The 19,010-nt window shown below is 45.3% G+C and overlaps 1 protein-coding gene across 2 annotated transcripts in view; it reads right to left on the bottom strand.

Moving 5' to 3' along the window:
• Window positions 1-313: 313 nt before the first annotated feature.
• Window positions 314-19,010, bottom strand: part of LOC115091191 — a 70,935-nt gene continuing 52,238 nt past the window's right edge. For both annotated transcript variants that reach the window (XM_029601210.1, XM_029601211.1), the window contains 2 exons: window positions 18,647-18,797; window positions 314-4,800 (listed from right to left, as the gene is read on the bottom strand). In XM_029601210.1, coding sequence (XP_029457070.1) covers window positions 4,160-4,800; window positions 18,647-18,797 — 792 coding nt within the window. In that variant the 3' untranslated portion in view covers window positions 314-4,159. The remainder of the gene's footprint in view (window positions 4,801-18,646; window positions 18,798-19,010) is intronic.

Below are 19,010 nucleotides of genomic sequence, written 5' to 3'. Positions count from 1 at the left end.
GGGCGTGGCCGCGCCCTCCGGAACCGCCCCTGGGTCCGGTCTCGGCGCGCATGGATTTACGTCTCCCTCCGGGAGGCGTAAATCCATGGATAAAGGTAGGGGGGGGGTTTAGATAGGGCCGGGGGGGGTGGGTTAGGTAGAGGAAGGGAGGGGAAGGTGAGGGGAGGGCGAAAGAGAGTTCCCTCCGAGGCCGCTCCGATTTCGGAGCGGCCTCGGAGGGAACAGAGGCAGGCTGTGCAGCTCGGCGCGCGCTGGCTGCCCAAAATCGGCAGCCTTGCGCGCACCGATCCAGGATTTTAGAAGATACGCGCGGCTACACGCATATCTTATAAAATCCAGCGTACTTTTGTTTGCGCCTGCTGTGCAAACAAAAGTATGCGATCACGCAGTTTTTAAAAATCTACCTCAAAATGTTCACCAATGACCTCATTAGGGCTTAAAGCCATGGTGGATTCCTGTTATTATATCCAAAGGTCACCTTTATGTTATTAGCCTACATATGTTCCCACAGCCTTTCACAATTTTGTTTGTTTTTTTACAATTAGAAATTTTATTGTATCCAACTCAACAATACAAAATAGACCAGGCCACACACCGACATCTTGATCATATAGGTCAGAAACACAGAAAAAATTTTTGAAGTCAGCCTTTCACAATTTTTAGCCTGCTTCACTTAATAGGTGATATTATGTGCCACGACTAAGCATTTTACGCAAAATTTGCCATTAAAGAATTCCAGTCCTCATGAAGAATTACTGCTGGAATAATGGGTGGACTTTGTGTGAATTTCTGTGCTGGGGAAGTGATAACACTCATTTTTTTGTAAGTGTGCAGGATGTGATTGTATGTGACATGTAACAATACAGTGTCACGTGTTCCTCAAAGTAACAAGCATTGATGTAGGGTTGTAGAAGCCATAGTGGTCCTGGGAAACAATTGGATTCTCTGCAGGTTTTACATTTGTTGTGCCACCTTTCCTTGAGCTAAAGATGTTTGCGGCGGAAAACAACGTGCATAGATGGGGGATTTTTTTCAAATCTATATGTGCTGCAGAAACAGCAGGTGCAAGGTCCGTGGGTCTTTTGTACCCCAGGGGGAAACTTTCAAAAGGAAACTACATGCGTGCTTTCCTGGTAAAAATGTTTGAAACCATGAAATTTGCATCCCAGCAGGATGCTTGAAATTTGTCCCCCAAGGTGATTTATTCCCAATGATCTTCACTATCTACCTTTCAGGCTATGCTTTCAGTAGGGCTCCTAACCACAAAAGCACATGCATACTTGTGAGCCTGCAAAAAACAAACCGACTTTCAAACACAAGCTACCTGCGTGCATTGTGTCTGAATATCAGGTCATTAATGCAGCTAAAAGGAAAGCGGCACATACTATCCTTAACAGAAGGATTGGGGTAACCTGCATGGAGCAGCAGTTATTACCTTAAATGGATCATTTTGGTCTTTACTTGCTACCATTTACTATGTTACCATGTAAGTGTGTGCCCTTACAGGTTTCAAAGCTACACTGTAAAATGCACGCATACATGGTATGCCTGCTACATGTGAACTTTTTTGAAAATGAAATATACGACATAGGGCCGAATTTTAAAAGCGTAGCTCGTGCTAAAAGGCCTATATAAGTGAGTATGCGGGCTGCGCGTGAATGACGTAGATTTTAAAAGCCACTAATTAAGTGCATATATGTGTGTGTATGAGCTAAAAAAATGGGGGGCAGAAAAGGGGCGGGGCATGGGAATTCCGGGGCGAAGCCAACAGTTACGCGTGTAACTCCGCATTTTAAAACCGGAGGCCGCAGCGTGCGATGCCTTATCGGCTGCGTAATGTTTACTGCTGCGCCTAATGAGTTGTAAGTCTGCAGCAGTCGTGTTTTAGGCCTAACACAACAGGGTGAGGGGTGTGCAGGATGAAGAACCAGAGGGGGGTCTGGATGACCCTGAGCATATTTTAAAATCCGCTTACCTATGCGTACTAAAGCCGACAAAGTCCAATGGAAGATACGCAAAATATGTTTGCGCAAGTAACTGCTTAAAATTAGGAGCACACTTACGCTCGGTAAGGCATTTTTTAAATCATACGCGCAAGTGCGCACATGATTTAAAATTCCAGCATATCTCCGCTTGTGTGCCCATACACATGTCTATGGGTGCTCACGTGCTTGTTTTAAAATTATCCTGATAGTATTCCAAAATTCCTCCAAAAGGCCTTTGCTGCTTTGTTACCTGCCCACCCTACAGAGCACCTCTTTCCTATACAGCTGAAATATGCTCCTACTTTCCGGCAGCTAAAACCCCACTTACCTGGACAAACTTAGGAAGGTTAACTCTATTTTACCTATATAAAAGGTACCTTAACCTTGGAAAATTGACCCGTTTATATTTATTTTGAAGATTGCTATTGGGAATAATATCTGTGTCAACCAAAATTATATTTTATTGCACTGAAATATGTAGAAATAAGGATCAACAGACAAGTTGTAGGTGAGACCTCTTCATCTGTGACCAGCTTTCTAGAGTGATGCTCCCTTCAACAGGTCATTGAAGAGATGGTGCAGTTACGCTGGGCTTAAATTGTACAGAGTCAGCTAGGCAGGAGGCCATCTGCATATGGCCCCCGTGACCCTCATCCCTTTACTGATCTTTAATGGCAAAAGCATACAGCCTAAGGCTAAGCTGTCTCAATATTATTTCAACCCAGTGTAATGACACCATCTCTTCACTGACCTGAAGGAGCAGAGCTTTTGAAAGCTCATCATCAATGTATTAAGTTAGTCCAATAAAAAGTTCTCGCCTACAAATTACTTGCTGACCTATATTTCTAGATATTCAAGTAGACTACCACCGCAACCAGAATACTCTGCACTGGAAAGGAGATCAGTGACACTTGTGTGTTGTCTCCCTGTAGTCTGGATTGCTTCTTGGTCTGTTTGGTAATTGGGAAGTGATACCATACGATCTTATTATCCCTTTGCTTTGTATTCAATGAATTACAGGAATTATCATTCCATTAAAGCAAGAGGTACCAATGGGGTGTTTTTTCTCAGATGGGAATCACAAACCATCAAGGAGATCTTGCTTGCTGTTAAAAGGCTGTAAAAAGTATTTTAAAATAAACATTTGATTACAAGAAGACTTTTACAAACGACGAGTTGATGGTATTTCATTAGCCATTAGGACATCTCATGAACCAATTAAAATGATTTGCATGTTTCCATCCATATAGAATTCTGTTTACCAGTGTGGATCCTTTCTGTTCAGATAGTGTAATGGGATCCAGTTTCGTAGTCAGCATAAGACATTTGCTCTGGGACTCAGAAGGTGAGGCCTTCTCTCATATTCCTAGGGAAAGCCTTGTCCAGCAGTTTATTTGATCAGGATTTTTTTTTCTGTTCCACAATGGTTAATTGACTGTATAGATTGTCAGATATCCAATGAAAAATATGGAGATTACCTATTTTGGTACCCTGATGGGTGAGTTTTCAAAAAATACTCAGTGCTTCATTTAGGATTCTAAGTTTTAGGTCCCCAAATTTAAGAAAAGTTTCAGCAGAACTGAGGTTACTTTCAGCAGAAGATTCACCTCAATTTAGGGCCCTAAAACTGCAATTCAGTTGCCTGGATTTAGGTGCCTAGTGCTGAAAACTAGTGCTAATTTCCTAACTTTTCCTCCTACTATAACTCCAGTCCGGGAATTGCCCACTCCTTAGGCTCCTAAATTCAGGTGCTTAATGGAAAAAAAGACTCCTTAATTAAGGCACTTTAGTCCTTTTTAGTTTTCAAAGGGGCTGATTTAGGTGCCTAAATCCCCAAAGTTAAGCACCTAAACCTTTTGAAAATTGCCCTGTATATGAGCAGTGGATGTTTTGCTGAGGTGGTCCATGTTGCTGATCTCATAAGCCAAGGACGGGGGCACTCAGCAGCAACGAATTATAAAGTTGTAGTCTGCAATACTCTGGGGTAAGGCAACCAGGATAGGACACAATTTAAAAAAGCAAAATATGTGTATGCATGTAAGGATAATAAAAGGAGGACTCTGTTCTGAATGTCCAGGTAACTTCAGCAGGGACACCATGAATTATGGAAGCTCAGGGAGAAGTCAACCTTTTGCTTCTCTCCATCACCGGAATATATTTTAATATACCAACATTTAGAATTTGAGGAGTCCAAGTTTTCTTAAAGCTTCTTGATGATTATTTCCTCCTGATGACTGAGATATACTAGAAGAAGCTATTGCAACTGAAGGCTCCTCAGAGATTTTGGAAACTCCTTGGGTTATATCACAGTTTTGCCCAGCAGAAAGTGCACCAGCCACAAAGGTCTCAGATGGACAAGTCATGCTTGGAAGGCTTTGATTTGTCTGCAACAGACCTAACTTATGTAAAGCTTCTTCTCTGGGAGACCTGACAATTCCGGAGGTCTGAATTGGCTGTTTGGTGGCTCCTGAGACTTCGGTGGCCTTGGGTGACACTCCTAAATCTGAAACACCCCGTTGAGCAACAAACCGAGCCCTCAGTTCCTGAACGTTGACCCCTGATCTCATGATGGTGTCAAACTTCCTGAGGTGGCTTGGGTGAGAGCCAGCTAGTTTTCTCAAACTCTCAGGATTACCAGTGAAAGAGACCCCCGGGAATTCTTCAGAGAAAGACTTGATCATTTTCATCGCAGAAGCGGCTGACTGACATTCACTTTTGTCAGCGGCCCGCTTAGTCTCTGTTGAGGTCCTCTGGCTCATTTCTAGTTTTGGTTTTCTATTAAAATTGACAAGGCTGTCACATTCTTCTGTGCCATCTGGAAAAATAACATACATCATACCATTAACCAGGATTAGATCTTGCTTAATAACCTGGGAAACTAGGGGTGAATATATATATATATATATAGAGAGAGAGAGAGAGAGAGAGAGATAGATATAGATAAGAAACTTTTTTTTTTACAGAAGAATGAGAGGAAATATAGAACACTGGAATCAATATTGCCAACCAATCCTTGAGGCCACTTCACGTTTGGTTTCCAGCTGTGAAATGTCAGGCTGAGAATAAAAGTGTGCTAGGAATTCATCCAGTGTCACTGACCATAAATAATAGCAATTTCCAGGTGGATTTTAAAGGGCAAATAGTCATACCCTTGCCACATTAAACATTTTAAGAACAGAACAATGAGTTAAGAACTACTGGACTGGAACAATGTCTTACCTCTTCTAATAGTGAGAGACTAATATAGTCTTACAACATCTTTCTGATATGTTAGCAGATAGCATCAAATGTTGCCTATGTTTGCCTAAGATGGCATTTCCTACCCAATTATGGTGACACAACTTATTTTCACGGTTTGCCATTGTCAGTAGTGTAACATATTATAATTGTGGTAGATTTGAAGCTACTAGTGCATATGCATTTATCAGATTTTAATTGGCATACAGAGCATTCAGAAGATGATTTGAAAATGCCCTAACTTATTTGACATTGAACAGCAGATGTACCGCATGGGGTGATAATATTTCTGTGGAGTTCTGCTAATTGGAGTTGGATAGTATACACAGCTTATGTTGGAAGTCTCAAAGTGCGTGATTAATCAAGGATTTTCTGTACAAATAGGGAGGGTCATTTTATATCAGCCCACAAAGGGCTGAAATCTTATGTAGAAAGGATGCATGGACTTCAGTGCTAATTTTCAAAGTGGATTTATGCATGTTAGGTCTGCTTTGACAATTAGTGGGTATACCTGGCACCCTGCACAGCAGGGATGCATACATTTACAATGGCTAGGATGCAGGCATAAAGGTACACGCGTACATTTACACGCTTACTTTAAAAAATCAAAGTATAAATAAAATGGTTTCCCTGCCCCAACTCTGCCCCCAGGAGCGTCTCTTCCACGTATGTGTCAAAGTGCATGCAAAAAAATAATAAGAGGTCACGTGACGCGATGGTGGAGTAGGTTGTGTGCCTGCCTAGCTCCAGATCCCCACCTCCCATTTTCTTCGTTTTAATGCAAATCTAGTGCTGAGTCATCTTTCAATTTTCAGCGGAATTTACCTCGCACTCCTCCATGCACTGGAAAGATTAGTTTTTGAGCCCGCATGTCACTTTTTATGGCCTCAAAAATACAGCTCCGCGAGAAGGAGAAACCTAAAGCGGCGGGTCAAAAAATGGCGGCTCCACTTAGCAGTCCTCCATCCCCAGAAGCGGCGGAAACCAGAGGTACAGAGGTGGCGGCAGCAGTCATTGCAGCCTTGGAATCTAAATTTGATAAAGTATATGGTAAATTTGATGAGGTTTTTTCACTTCTGGCTGAAGCCAGAAAACAAATGCAGGATGTGCAAGCGTGTGTGTCTGAAGTAGAGGATCGAGTGCAGGCCCTGGAAACAGAAGTGACCTCGCTAAAAACTGATCGGGACTCACAATCTCAAAAAATAGACGACTTGGAAAACAGATATTGCAGAGATAACTTGCGTTTTATTGGGATTCCAGAACATATAAGCGATTCAGCTCTCACTGACATGGTGGAAGAATGGCTGCCACATGCACTGCAACTAGGAGTGAAGCATGGAAAGCTCAGAACTGGAAGAGCTCACCATTTAGGGCTAAAGTCAACGCAGAGATTAAGACCATGTCCAGTGATTGCTAAACTACTAAATTCAGCCCACAAACTGGATATTTTACAAGCAAATCGTAAACAATCTAATTGGAGTATGAAGGTGAAAATATAATGATTTTCCAAGACTATTCTGTGATTGTGGCTGCAAAACGTAAGGCCTTTGTGTCGATTTGTACCCAGCTGATTGCGAGGAAGATTCATTTTTGTTATTGTTTGTAAGGTTTGGGTTTAACCCTTGGACACTGTGGTAGATGACCACGCCCACGGGGGGAAGTCCCGTGAGGGGCCACAGGTCAGGCTCAGCTTTAGGACACACAACACAGAATTATCTTTTATTAAACAGAGTTGAGAAGCCACCAGAGGTGGCAGTAGTGAGTAGAGATGAAGCCCGACAGGGCTTGTAGTCCCTCAGGACACTGGAACAGCGATCCCTCAATAGCTGTGCTGTAGTGGAGAGAAACTGAGATAGTGATTACAGTGGAGCATACACAGGGTTCTGGTATAGAGCCTCGTTGGTTGATTACTCACACAGCGGTTTCTCCCGGAAGGTAACACAGAAGCTGGAATAGAGGCAGGCCCTCGAGGAGCAAGTACCTGGTTCCAGGGAACAGCTCTGAGAGAATATAGATGGTAACTCACTGAAGGTGTAGGCAGTGGTTTCTTCCAAGCAGAAGTGAGCTCAGGCAGCAAGTCTGGGAACATGGGCCCTCGAGGAGCGAGTACCGGTTCCAGACAGCAACCTGAAAGAAAAGAGAGAGGCCCCCGAGGAGCGGATACCCCAATAGAGTAAGTCCAATTAAAAAGAGGCAGAGTAGCTAGGTACGGAGAGCGAATCCCATCCGTAAGGAGTCCCTTCACCCCCCTTGCTAACTCAATTAGCTAGCAAACAGAGTAGGCTTATGTATCCGGGATGCGTGACGTCATCACAAGGGGACGCCCCTGAGGTTCGCGCCAAAGAAGGAATAAGAAGCAGGGCCGCGCGGCGCGTGTGCCCTATGGCAGCTGAACAACATGGCAGGATGCAGCGCCCAAGCTGGACCGGGGATGCCAGAGAGGACGGCAGGCGGAAGCCGCAGCAGCCAGACATCCATCAACCGCGGGAGGAGTAAGGAGGGCGGAGTGGAAACGTCAGGCAGTGACAGTCATAACAGTACCCACCTTCAAAGGGTGGTCTCTTCTGCGGGTACCAGATTTAGGCTTCAAAGGATGCGCGAGATGAAATTGACGGAGCATCTCTTTATCAAGGATGTTAGCCTGAGGCTCCCAAGAGATTTCTTCGGGGACGAAACCTTCCCAAGAAAGAAGGTATTCGTGTTTTGCCTCGTCTTCGGACATCAAGAATCTCTTCAACCTTAAATTCTAGGTCATCTTCTGCATTGATAGCAGGTGGTTCCTGAGTCTTGGAAGAGAATTCACTGAGTATGAGAAGTTTCAAGAGTGAACCATGAAAAGCGTTGTGGATGTTTAGTCCAGGTGGTAGCTTCAGACTGTCAGTGATGTTGCCAAGACGTCGGAGGATTGGAAATGGTCCAACATAGCGAGGAGCACAACGAGTGGAGGGTAACTTCAGTCTGAGATGTTTGGTAGATAACCAGACTTTGTCACCAGTTTTGAGAATGGTGAGTGTCATACAACTTCTTAGCACTGTCACTCGCTTTAACTAGCATGTCTTTGGTCTGAGTTCACAGGTTATGGATTTCATGAGCAGTAGATTGAGCTGCTGGGGACGTCACTGAGAGCTTCAGTGGAAGTGGCTGTGTTGGAGAGCGTCCATATACCACTTCAAAAGATGTTGATCCAATTGATGTTGCTGGATGAGAATTGATGGCGAATTCAGCCCAAGGTAACAGTTCAGCCCAGTTATTCTGATGGCAACTCACGTAGGCTCAAATGAACTGTTTTAAGGTTCTATTCATCCATTTTGTTTGGCCATTTGATTGCGGATGATAGGCTAAAGTGTAGTCTAGAGAGATGTCGAATAAGTTACAAAGGCCCTCCAGAATCTTGCCGTGAATTGAGATCCTCGGTCTGAAACAATGTGTCTTGGTAGGCTGTAAAGGTGAAAAATGTGCGATATGAAGAGCTTCGCAAGCTCCAAGGCTGAAGGTAAGCCAGGCAGCGCCACGAAATGGGCTATCTTGCTGAAGCGATCAAGAGTTACCCAGATGGTATTCATTCCTCCAGAAAGGGGTAAATCGACTACAAAATCAGTAGCGATGTGTGACCAGGGCTGTTCCGGAACTGGCAGCGGTTGCAGCAATCCCCACGGTTGGCCAGAAGCAGGTTTGTGTTTGGCACAGTTGGTACAAGATGCCATGTAGGACAGGGTATCTTTCTTGATAGTAGGCCACCAATAGAACTTCTGGATCTTGAGCAGGGTGTGGCGTTGACCAGGATGGCCAGCCAGCTTCGAATCGTGCGCCCAAAAGAGCACTTTCTTCCTGAGGTGTTTAGGCACGATGGTCTTACCAGTGGGCACAGAATGTGTAGTCGCCAAGATGACTTTCTTCAGGTCAATTATGTGCTGAGGTTCTTCAGGCACATCCTCCGAGAGAAAGGAGCATGACAAGGCATCAGCTCTGGTATTTCTGTCTCCGGGGCGATATTTAAGCACAAAGTCAAAACGATTGAAGAATAAGGACCATCTGGCTTGTCTGTGGTTAGGATGTTGCGCATGGCGGAGATACTCTAGATTTTTATGGTCCGTGAATATGGTTATTTGATGTTGAGTGCCATTCCTCGAATGCTAGCTTAATAGACAAGAGCTCTTTATCTCCGATCCCATAGTTCTTCTCTGCCGGGGAGAAACGTCGTGAGAGGAAAGAGCAGGGACGTAAGGATTTAGAGTCTCCAGTTTGGCTCAATACAGCCCCCACGCCGACATCCGAAGCATCAACTTCTACAATAAATGGCTTGTTGGGGTCAGGATGCCGCAAGCATGGTTCCATGGAAAAGGCAGTCTTTAATTTCTCAAAAGCGGAAATGGCCTCCTCAGACCATTTTGAAGCATTGGCACCCTTGCGGGTCATTGCGGTCAAGGGTACTGTTAAAGAGGAGTAGTTCTTTATAAAGCTTCTATAATAGTTGGTAAACCCCAAAAATCATCTCAGGGCCTTCAGGCTGGTAGGTTGGGACCAATTTTTGATATTCTCTAGCTTTTGAGGGCCATCTGGAAGCCATCTTTAGACCCGATATAGCCAAGAAAAGGCACGGAGTCTTTATGGAATTTCACTTGGACAGTTTGGTGTAGAGCCGGTGTTCACGGAGTCGGTGTAGTACTTGCTTGACATCCTCTAGATGAGTGGGCAGATCCTGAGAAAATATCAGGATATCATCCAGGTATACCATGACACTGTTGTACAACAGGTCCCGCAAGATGTCGTTCATCATGTTCTGAAATATAGCGGGTGCACTGCACAGGCCGAAGGGCATTTCTAAGTACTCAAAATGGCCGTCTCGAGTGTTGAAGGCTGTTTTCCATTCGTCACCACTGCAAATGCGAACTAAGTTGTAGGCCCCCTTCAGGTCAAGTTTTGAGAATATTTTGGCCCCCTGAAGCCGGTCAAACAGCTCTGAGATTAAAGGCAGGGGGTAGCAGTCTTTAATCATGATTTCGTTCAGACCTCAGTAATCGATACAAGGACGTAAGGTACCGTCCTTCTTCCCCACAAAGAAGAAGCCTGCGCCGGCTGGAGACTTCGATGGTCTAATAAACCCCTTCTGTAAATTCTCCTCGATGTAGTCGGACATCGCCTTGTTCTCAATCGCTGAGAGTGGATAGACACGTCCTTTAGGAGATTTAGTGTTGAGTTTCAGTCTTATGGCACAGTCATAGGACCTATGCGGAGGAAGAATGTCAGCAGCTTCTTTGGAAAACACATCACTAAAAGATGTGTATTGGGGCGGCAGTCCCAGCATCACTGGAGTTGTAGGCATGCAGATGACAGGAGCAATCTCCTTAAGGCACTTTCCATGACAACCTGGGCCCCAGTGGGAGAGTTCCAAGGATGCCCAGTCAAATTGGGGTTGGTGCGACTGCAACCAGGGTAACCCCAGGATAGGGTGCATGGCCTTCTCTAACACAAAGAAGGGAATTGACTCGGTATGGAGAGCTCCGGTGCGAAGAGTTACCGGTACAGTTTGGCAAGTCACATCACCCGGTAAGGGCTCCCCATGGATGGAAGATAGGAGAAGTGGAACCTTCAAAGTGACGAGGGGGATCCTCAAATGTTCCACTAGGCGTCGAAGAATAAAGCTGCCTCCTGCCCCTGAATCCACCAGGGCAAGAGTTTGAAACTCAGACGGTCCGCAGATCAAGGAGACTGGGAGAGAGAGCGGAGAAGAGGGCGTAGTAAGGCCTAAGAACAGTCCTCCTGCAGGACTTAGGCCCGTCCATTTCCCGTTGGGACATTGTGACCAGCCTGCCCACAGTACATACACAGACCATGCCTCTTCCGAAGTCTTCTCTCTTTGGAAGTCAAATGACTGCAACCAAATTGTATCTGTTCATCTGCACTGGCAGCAGGAATTTCTGGAACCATCCAAGGTGCAGATTTAGCACTAGCCTCCTTCTGACCTGGTCCTCTATTAGGCCGGAGTTCTTTCACCTTCAGGAAGCCGGTGGTCGATCCTAGTAGCCAAAGCCACTAGTTCATCCAGCGAGCCAGGTGTTTTACGAGCGGCCAGCTTGTCTTTCAAGCGAGTATCCAAGCCTCTGAAGAAGAGAGTTTTCAGGCATTTGGGGTCCCAGCAGAGTTCTGTAGCGAGAGTCTTAAACTTTATCGCAAAATCAGCCAGTGATCGGTTGCCTTGCTTCAGGCCCACCAGAGCAGAACCGGCAACGGTCACTCGGGCAGGATCAACGAAAATGGATTTGAATAAGTCCAAAAATCCATCTATATCCTGCAAAATAGGATCCTTGCGTTCCCACAGTGTAGAGGCCCAAGACAAGGCCCTTCCATCAAGATAAGATAGAATGTAAGTAGTCTTGGCAAAAGCTGTGGGGAAGTGAGAACACTATAATTCAAAATGCATGCAGCACTGGTTTAGAAAGCCCCTGGTTTTCTGAATCTCTCCCGAGAAACGAACTGGAGCAGGCAGCGGTACAGCAGTCTTTAAAGTTACTTCAAGTAACTGACCTTCATTACTGGAAGTAGCGCCTTGGGTCTTCTGTGCCTGTAGCTGATGAAACACTGAAGTGAGCTTCTCCAATGCGTCTTGCTGTTCCGAAATGCGCAGGGCCAGGCACGAAATGGCCTGCAGGGCATTGAGCTGTGCCGGATCCATGGAGTTAGCAATCTGTTATTGTTTGTAAGGTTTTGGGTGGACCCTTGGACACTGTGGCAGATGACCATGTCCAAGGGGGGAAGTCCCATGAGGGGCCCACAGGTCAGGCTCAGCTTTAGGACACACAACACAGAATTATCTTTTATTAAACAGAGTTGAGATGCCACCAGAGATGGCAGTAGTGAATAGAGATGAAGCCCGGCTGTGCTTGTAGTCCCTCAGGACACTGGAACAGCGATCCCTCAATAGCTGTGCTGTAGTGGAGAGAAACTGAGATAGTGAGTACAGTGGAGCATACACAGGGTTCTGGTATAGAGCCTCGTTGGTAGATTATTCACACAGCAGTTTCTCCTGGAAGGTAACACAGAAGCTGGAATAGAGGCAGGCCCTCGAGGAGCGAGTACCTGGTTCCAGGGAACAGCTTTGAGAGAATATAGATGGTAACTCACTGATGGTGTAGGCAGTGGTTTCTTCCAAGCAGAAGTGAGCTAAGGCAGCGTGTCCGGGAACATGGGCCCTTGAGGAGCGAGTACCGGTTCCAGACAGCGACCTGAAAGAAAAGAAAGAGGCCCCCGAGTCGCGGGTACCCCGATAGAGTAAGTCCAATTAAGGAGAGGCAGAGTAGCTAGGTATGGAGAGCGAATCCCATCTGTAAGGAGTCCCTTCACCCCCCCTTGCTAACTCGATTAGCTAGCAAACAGAGTAGGCTTATATATCCGGGATGCATGACGTCATCACAGGGGGACGCCCCTGAGGTTCGCGCCAAAGAAGGAATAAGAAGCAGGGCCCTATGGCAGCTGAACAACATGGCGGGATGCAGCGCCCAAGCCGGACCGGGGACGCCGGAGAAGACGGCAGGCGGACGCTGTGGCAGCCAGATGCACATCAACTGCGGGAGAAGTCGCCAAAGAAGTAAGGAGGGCGGAGTGGAGACGTCGAGCAGCAACAGTCGTAACAATTTTATGCTGCAATTTCCAGCAAAACTTCAGGTCAACTGCAAAAACACAGTAACAATCTACGAATCTGTGGAAGCCGCTGAAGCATTTCTAACTACGTTGACCGAGGAACAGAATGGCTGAATAAAATGGACTACTATGGGCGGCAGCGCGTAGATCCAGTAATCACAGGACATTCATCAGCATGTTTGATCGTTAGTTCAATGTTTCCTTTATTTGATGGCCTAACCTGGCACAGTTATTAATTATTTCCATTGGATTAACAAGCCATCTTGCTCCTAGGCAATTGTGGGAGCCGGGCAAAAAAGATGGGCTGAATTTATTTGCAGCGGGTCTGCTCCTGACCTGTAGATGGCTATACTAAGTACTAGTGGACTGCACTATAAGGTTTTTTGTTTTTTTTAAGTATGTGGTGAGTCTTTATTAATATATCTATTGTTGCGACCGTTGCTGCCCGACATCTCCACTCCGCCCACCTTACCTCTTTTGCGACTCCCTCTTTGGTTGATGGAAGTTTGGCTGCCGCGGCGTCATCTTGCCGACCTCCTCTGGCGTCCCCGGACTGCCTAGACGCTACCTTCCGGCATGTTCTCCTGAAGCCTAAGGGTGCGCGCGCGGCCCCGACTCAAGTACCAGCTGTGGCGCGAACCTCAGGGGCGTCCCCCTGAGATGATGTCATCCTCACCGGATACTTAAGGTCTTTCATTTTTGCTAGCTATTCGAGTTAGCAAGGGCTTTCTCCAGGTATTGCTGCGGATGGGATTCGCTCTCTGCATACCTTGCTACTCTGCCTCCTCGGACTTTACCAGGGGTACCCGCTCCTCGGGGGCCTCGCTCTCTCTTTTGCTTTTCAGGTCGCAGTCTGAAACCGGTACTCGCTCCTCGAGGGCCCACGTTCCCGGACCTGCTACCGAATACTAGTTCTGCCAGGAAGTCACCGCTGCCTACAACACCAGTGAGTTACCGTCTCTCTCTCAGAGCTTTCCCTGGAACCAGGTACTCGCTCCTCGAGGGCCTACGTCATTCCAGCCTCTGGGCTGCTTCAAGAGACTATTGTGTGAGTGTTACCATCCAGATTCTGTTCCTGAACTCTGCATACTCTGCCTACTCACTATATTCAGTTTCTCTACAGCTCAGCCATCCTAGGATTGCTGTTCCAGTATCTGAGGGACTACAGCCCAGCCGGGCTCTTCCAGCTCACTACTGCCACCTCTGGTGGTTCACTATACAGTTTAATAAAAGATCTAGTGTGTGTCTGTCTCCTAACTCTGAGCCTGACCGGTGGCCCCTCTCGGGATCTTCCCCCGGGGGCGTGGTCATCTGCCACCGGCCCAAGGATCCACCCACAATTATTCACAAATAGTAACATCTATCTTGTTTAAATTGATCGATGGGGTTGTAATGGGAGGCGGGGATCAACACGATCAATAGCGGATCTCTAATCTCCCTTTTGTGTGGGGGACAATGCTCAGAAAGAATAGGAGTATAAGGCGCAAGGGTTGGGGGAATAGGTTTGGGGCGGGGGAGCAGTTGGGAGGGAGGGGAGGGGAAGGGCAAGGGGGGTGATGCAATGGAGAGGTAATAGGCTCCATAAGGCAGTTATGATGATGGAAGAGTCTTACCACTTTAAATTAGTTCTGGAGGACAGACATCAGTGGTCTGGGCTTAGGCTGGGAGGTTCACAGAGGGAAATGGGAAGAGCTATTAAAGAAAGGTCGAAAGCAGACTTTGGGTGATTAGTGGAATGCAGAGGTCTTTAATTAGAATGGCTACTTGGAATGTTTCTGGATTGGGTTCAGTGTATAAACGCTATAAGGTATTGCAAATTTTACGTAGACAAAAAGTGCAAATAGCTATATTGTAAGAATCCCACTTAGATGAAAAGGAACATAAGAAACTCTGACAAGGATGGGTCGGCGAGGTATATTCTTCCCAGTCTCCATCTAAGAAGTCTGGAGTAGCCATTTTAATTGGGAAGCAAGTTGCTTTCCAACTGAACCAAATGGTAACTGACACAGACGATAGATATTTAATAGTAAAGGGTATGCTATTCGGTCAGTCCGTAACCTTATGTACTGTCTATGGTGCGAACCTATATCAACATTCTTTTTTCACAAACCTGGTGAAGTTAATAGCCAACAAAGTCCAAGGTCCTACACTAATGGGAGGGGATTTTAATTGTGTGCATGACTAATCCAGATAGATTTAATTGTGTGCATGACTAATTCAGATAGATCCTCAGGGTAGATTATATGGCATACATTGCACCCTGAGGATAAAGAGTATACACACATTTCCAGGGCACATGAATCCCACTCACACATAGATTACTTGCTCATTGAGGGCCCCACTTTCTCAAAAGTTACACATGTTGAGATTGGGCCACTGAGATTTCTGACCATGACATTGTGTGGTTTGATATAGAGGGGTTTCATCCAGCTGAAACAAGTATTCTGTGGAGGTTTCCCAGATATCTGTATAAAGAAGTGGGAGGAGTTTGAGAAGGACAATGAGGCTCATAGGGAAACACCTACTCTTTTTTGGGAAACGGCTACAGTATTCCTACAAGGAGAAATTATATCTTATGTTGCTGCCCAGAAGAAGACCTTGTCTAAAGGAGTGCTACTTTTGGGGTCGGATTTTAAAAGGCCTGCGCGCGCCGGCGCACCTATTTTGCATAGGCCGCCGGCACGCGTAAAGCCCCAAGACGCGCGTAAGTCCCGGGGCTTTCGAAAAGGGGAGGGAGGGGGCATGTCCGGGGGCGTTCCCGAAACAACGCGGTGTTTCGGGGGTGTGCCGCGGCGTTTCGGGGGCGGGCCCGGGGGCGTGGCGCCGGCCTGGGGGCATGGTCGAGGCCTCCGGACCAGCCACCGGGACCGGAGGATGGAGCAGGGCTGCCGGCGACGCGTGCAAAGCAGCAGGCGTAACTTTGCCGACAAAGGTAAGGGGGGGTTTAGATAGGGCCGGGGGGGGTGGGTTAGGTAGGGGAAGGGAGGGGAAGGTGGGGGGAGGGTGAAGAAAAGTTCCCTCCGAGGCCGCTCCGACATTGGGGCATAGTTTATGGGAGTGTAAGCATATTCACGTTTACTGGAGAGATGTGCAGAAATTGTTAGGCGTCACAGGTGCGGCGCTAGCCTTTGATGTTAAAATGTTATTTGATAATTTACGCACTTATACTTTTCAATTAGGTTATATAAAATTATGGTGTAGAAAGGTACTCCTGATGACCAAAAAATGTATCTAACAAAAGGGGACAACAGGAGACTTCCCCACAATAGGACAATTGAAGATTATGACCCTTCAAACCTGCCAATTAGAAAAGTATGTCAAGCAAATGGAGATACAGAAGAAACACCGGTCTTTCTTGAAAATATGGGATTTATACTTGCTATATATATCTCCACGGGTGAGGAGTCTGATACTGAATGATCTCACTTCGTAATAAATGACGGACGATCTTTGTCACCTAGGACATTGCACTCTATAATCATCTTCCAATTAGTATTGCGAGTGGGGGGGGGAGGGCAGAGAGAAGTAGAGGGGGGGGGGGGAAGGTTTTACTTGATTGTATTTCTGAGAAGCTGTACGCCAGGATGTGGCAGAGTACATGCACCCTGGCCTTTGCAGTTTGTATTGTCTGCTCAAATTTAATAAAAAGATTTAAACATAAAAATAATAATTTGTTTATATTCCACCTTTCATGACACTTCTAAGTAAATTACATTCAGGTACAATAGGTATTTCCCTGTCCCCAAAGGGTTTACAATCTGATTGTTCTGAGGCAATGGAGGGTGAAGTGAATTGCCCAAAGTCACAAGGAGTGTCAGCGGGAATTGACCCTTGGCATTTCTGGTTCTCAGCCTGGTCCTCTAACCACATAAACAACCCCCATGATAGTTTTCAAAAAAGAGTGACTATCATTTTCCGCCTGCTCTCAGGTTAATGTCGATGAGGATGATAAACCGGGCCAGAGTCATTATTGCCCTGAAGAGCTAAATTTAAGGATCTGGCAAAAGTCCCTCTAGACTTCTTGCACAATTATTTTCCTCTGGAATTTCTTCCTGCCCGGAAATGTTGGGAAGCTGAAACCTTGAGTGAAGGGCATGCTCGTTTAAATCTGTGGAAGCAAACTGCCTGCTGTTAGACAATCAGAAGAAGCCTGAACCTGGTGGACTCAATGGACATCTCTGGTCAACCTGAACCCAAACTATGGAACTGAGCAGCTCTAGAAGATGCTTTGTGCTCTCACTCTCCCTGCTGTATTAATTTTCTGGCTCTGACATCATATAACTCTAGGAAAGATAGATAACAAGTAGCCCAACTTTATCATGGTTGATTTTCCAGTTTAGTGGAAGCCATATAAGTACTTTAGGTACCGTAATTTGGTCACAATAAAGTATAAAAACAATTTATATACAATGGCCCTAAACATTACAAATAGGGTTGTTTCTAATTTATTTAGACCAGATTTATTCTTTAGTTTTCTCATTTATCACTGAATTACTGGGCAACAACATTACCCGTTTCAAATTTATGCCTACACGATACAATTGGCTGCCATGGAGAAGCTGGTGACAATGAGGCAGCAGAAACAAAGGATTTATTGAAGTTAGCAAATCAGTACCGGGGAAAGAACAGTTAGAATGAATGACAGGATTAGTTAACCACAATTGATTAGAACAAACAGTAAATACAGGAATTCACTAAAACCCTATTGGCTTAAAATAATATTTACATTATGCAGCTTTGGAATGTAAATTTCACTAAATAAATAGTGACTTCAGTAATCTCATCTCCTCCTCCTTTCTCCAAAACTGCTTGATAGGTGCACTCTTATCTGATCAACCTTTAGCACAGTGCTAATAGCAAGAGAGGCATCTCAGGAGGTCAACTGAAAGATCAACTGAGAGTGACCATACCAGGACTAGAGGAGAGGGCCAGTATTCCTGTTCATTCTTCCTTAAAATGCTTCATTATGGAGCTTACCTTGAACAACTAAGTGGAGAACTCAAGTGTCCAAATCCATTCAGCCCTTCATTTTCTGATGCAATCTTCTTATAAACTTCAACGCTAAGCTACACTGTATGGGAGCTATCCTGTCATGCTGAAATTATTCTCTCAGTATTGCTCTTTCTGCTCTCAAAGATTCACTGGGAATATATGAGCATGCTAGTGTTTTTGCAATTAGAAACATAAATATTTATGACTACTATGTTATATCTGCTCGGAATGAGGTTACTCTACTGATAAGCATAAAACCAGTTTAATCTAGCTTCATGGTACTGCTGTACATAACATGGTCAATCCATAAATAATTTATCTGTTTCAGAGTCCTCAGTTTGAACCTGAATTTCATGAGACTTTACAACTGTTAAGACTGGGGAATGGCTTTGTAAACCAGAGTGAATATGTTAATGTGGAATGCAGATGCATAAAATTGGGTGAACCCACCAGCCATTACCCTTTTGCAGCCCGTATATTCAAACAAGATCCTAGGAAGGGTCTATCAAAGTAGTCTCCTGTAATAAATGTCCTTTCAATGTCAGGACTTATTTTAAGGATTTGCTCTTTTCAGATAATGCAATGGTCATTGACTGGTTATCTCAGTTCAGGAATTAATTATTCAGACCTTCCTAAGTTCTTTTTACCGAGAAGTAGCTATACATACCAATGAGCAATGACTCGAAAGTCAGAGGAAAGATAATTAAAAGGTCTCATTTTTCAAAGTGATTTTCATCACTGAAGGATTGATTTAAGAGTGCCATATTCCTTCAAAGTGACTTTCATTGGCTCACCTTGTAGGTTCTGTGCTTTCTCACTGGTGTGGCTCGAAGAGTCAGCTCCATATTCTTGGCTCTCTTCGACATCTAAAGAGTTAATCGTCTCCAGTAAGAACTGCAGGCATTCTTTCTCCTCTTCAGTCAGCCAGCAAAGATAGTCTTCCTCCTAGAAGATATCAAGTAGGCGTGACAGCAGAAGTGGAAATCGGTTTCATTGTTATCCCTTGTTTCTTTTACAAGATGTAAGGATAGTGCACCAAGCATACGGTATTTTGTTAATGTACCTCTGTGTACCTGATAATGAATGAAACACAAGTCAATATATATACTTTCCCTTTTGTACCTATCAATGGAGGACTCCAATGCAGGCTAATGGAGG

The sequence above is a fragment of the Rhinatrema bivittatum genome, chromosome 4 (assembly GCF_901001135.1).
Source record: "Rhinatrema bivittatum chromosome 4, aRhiBiv1.1, whole genome shotgun sequence".
NCBI classification, from domain to species: domain Eukaryota; kingdom Metazoa; phylum Chordata; class Amphibia; order Gymnophiona; family Rhinatrematidae; genus Rhinatrema; species Rhinatrema bivittatum.
This window is presented reverse-complemented; position numbering and strand designations above follow the sequence as displayed.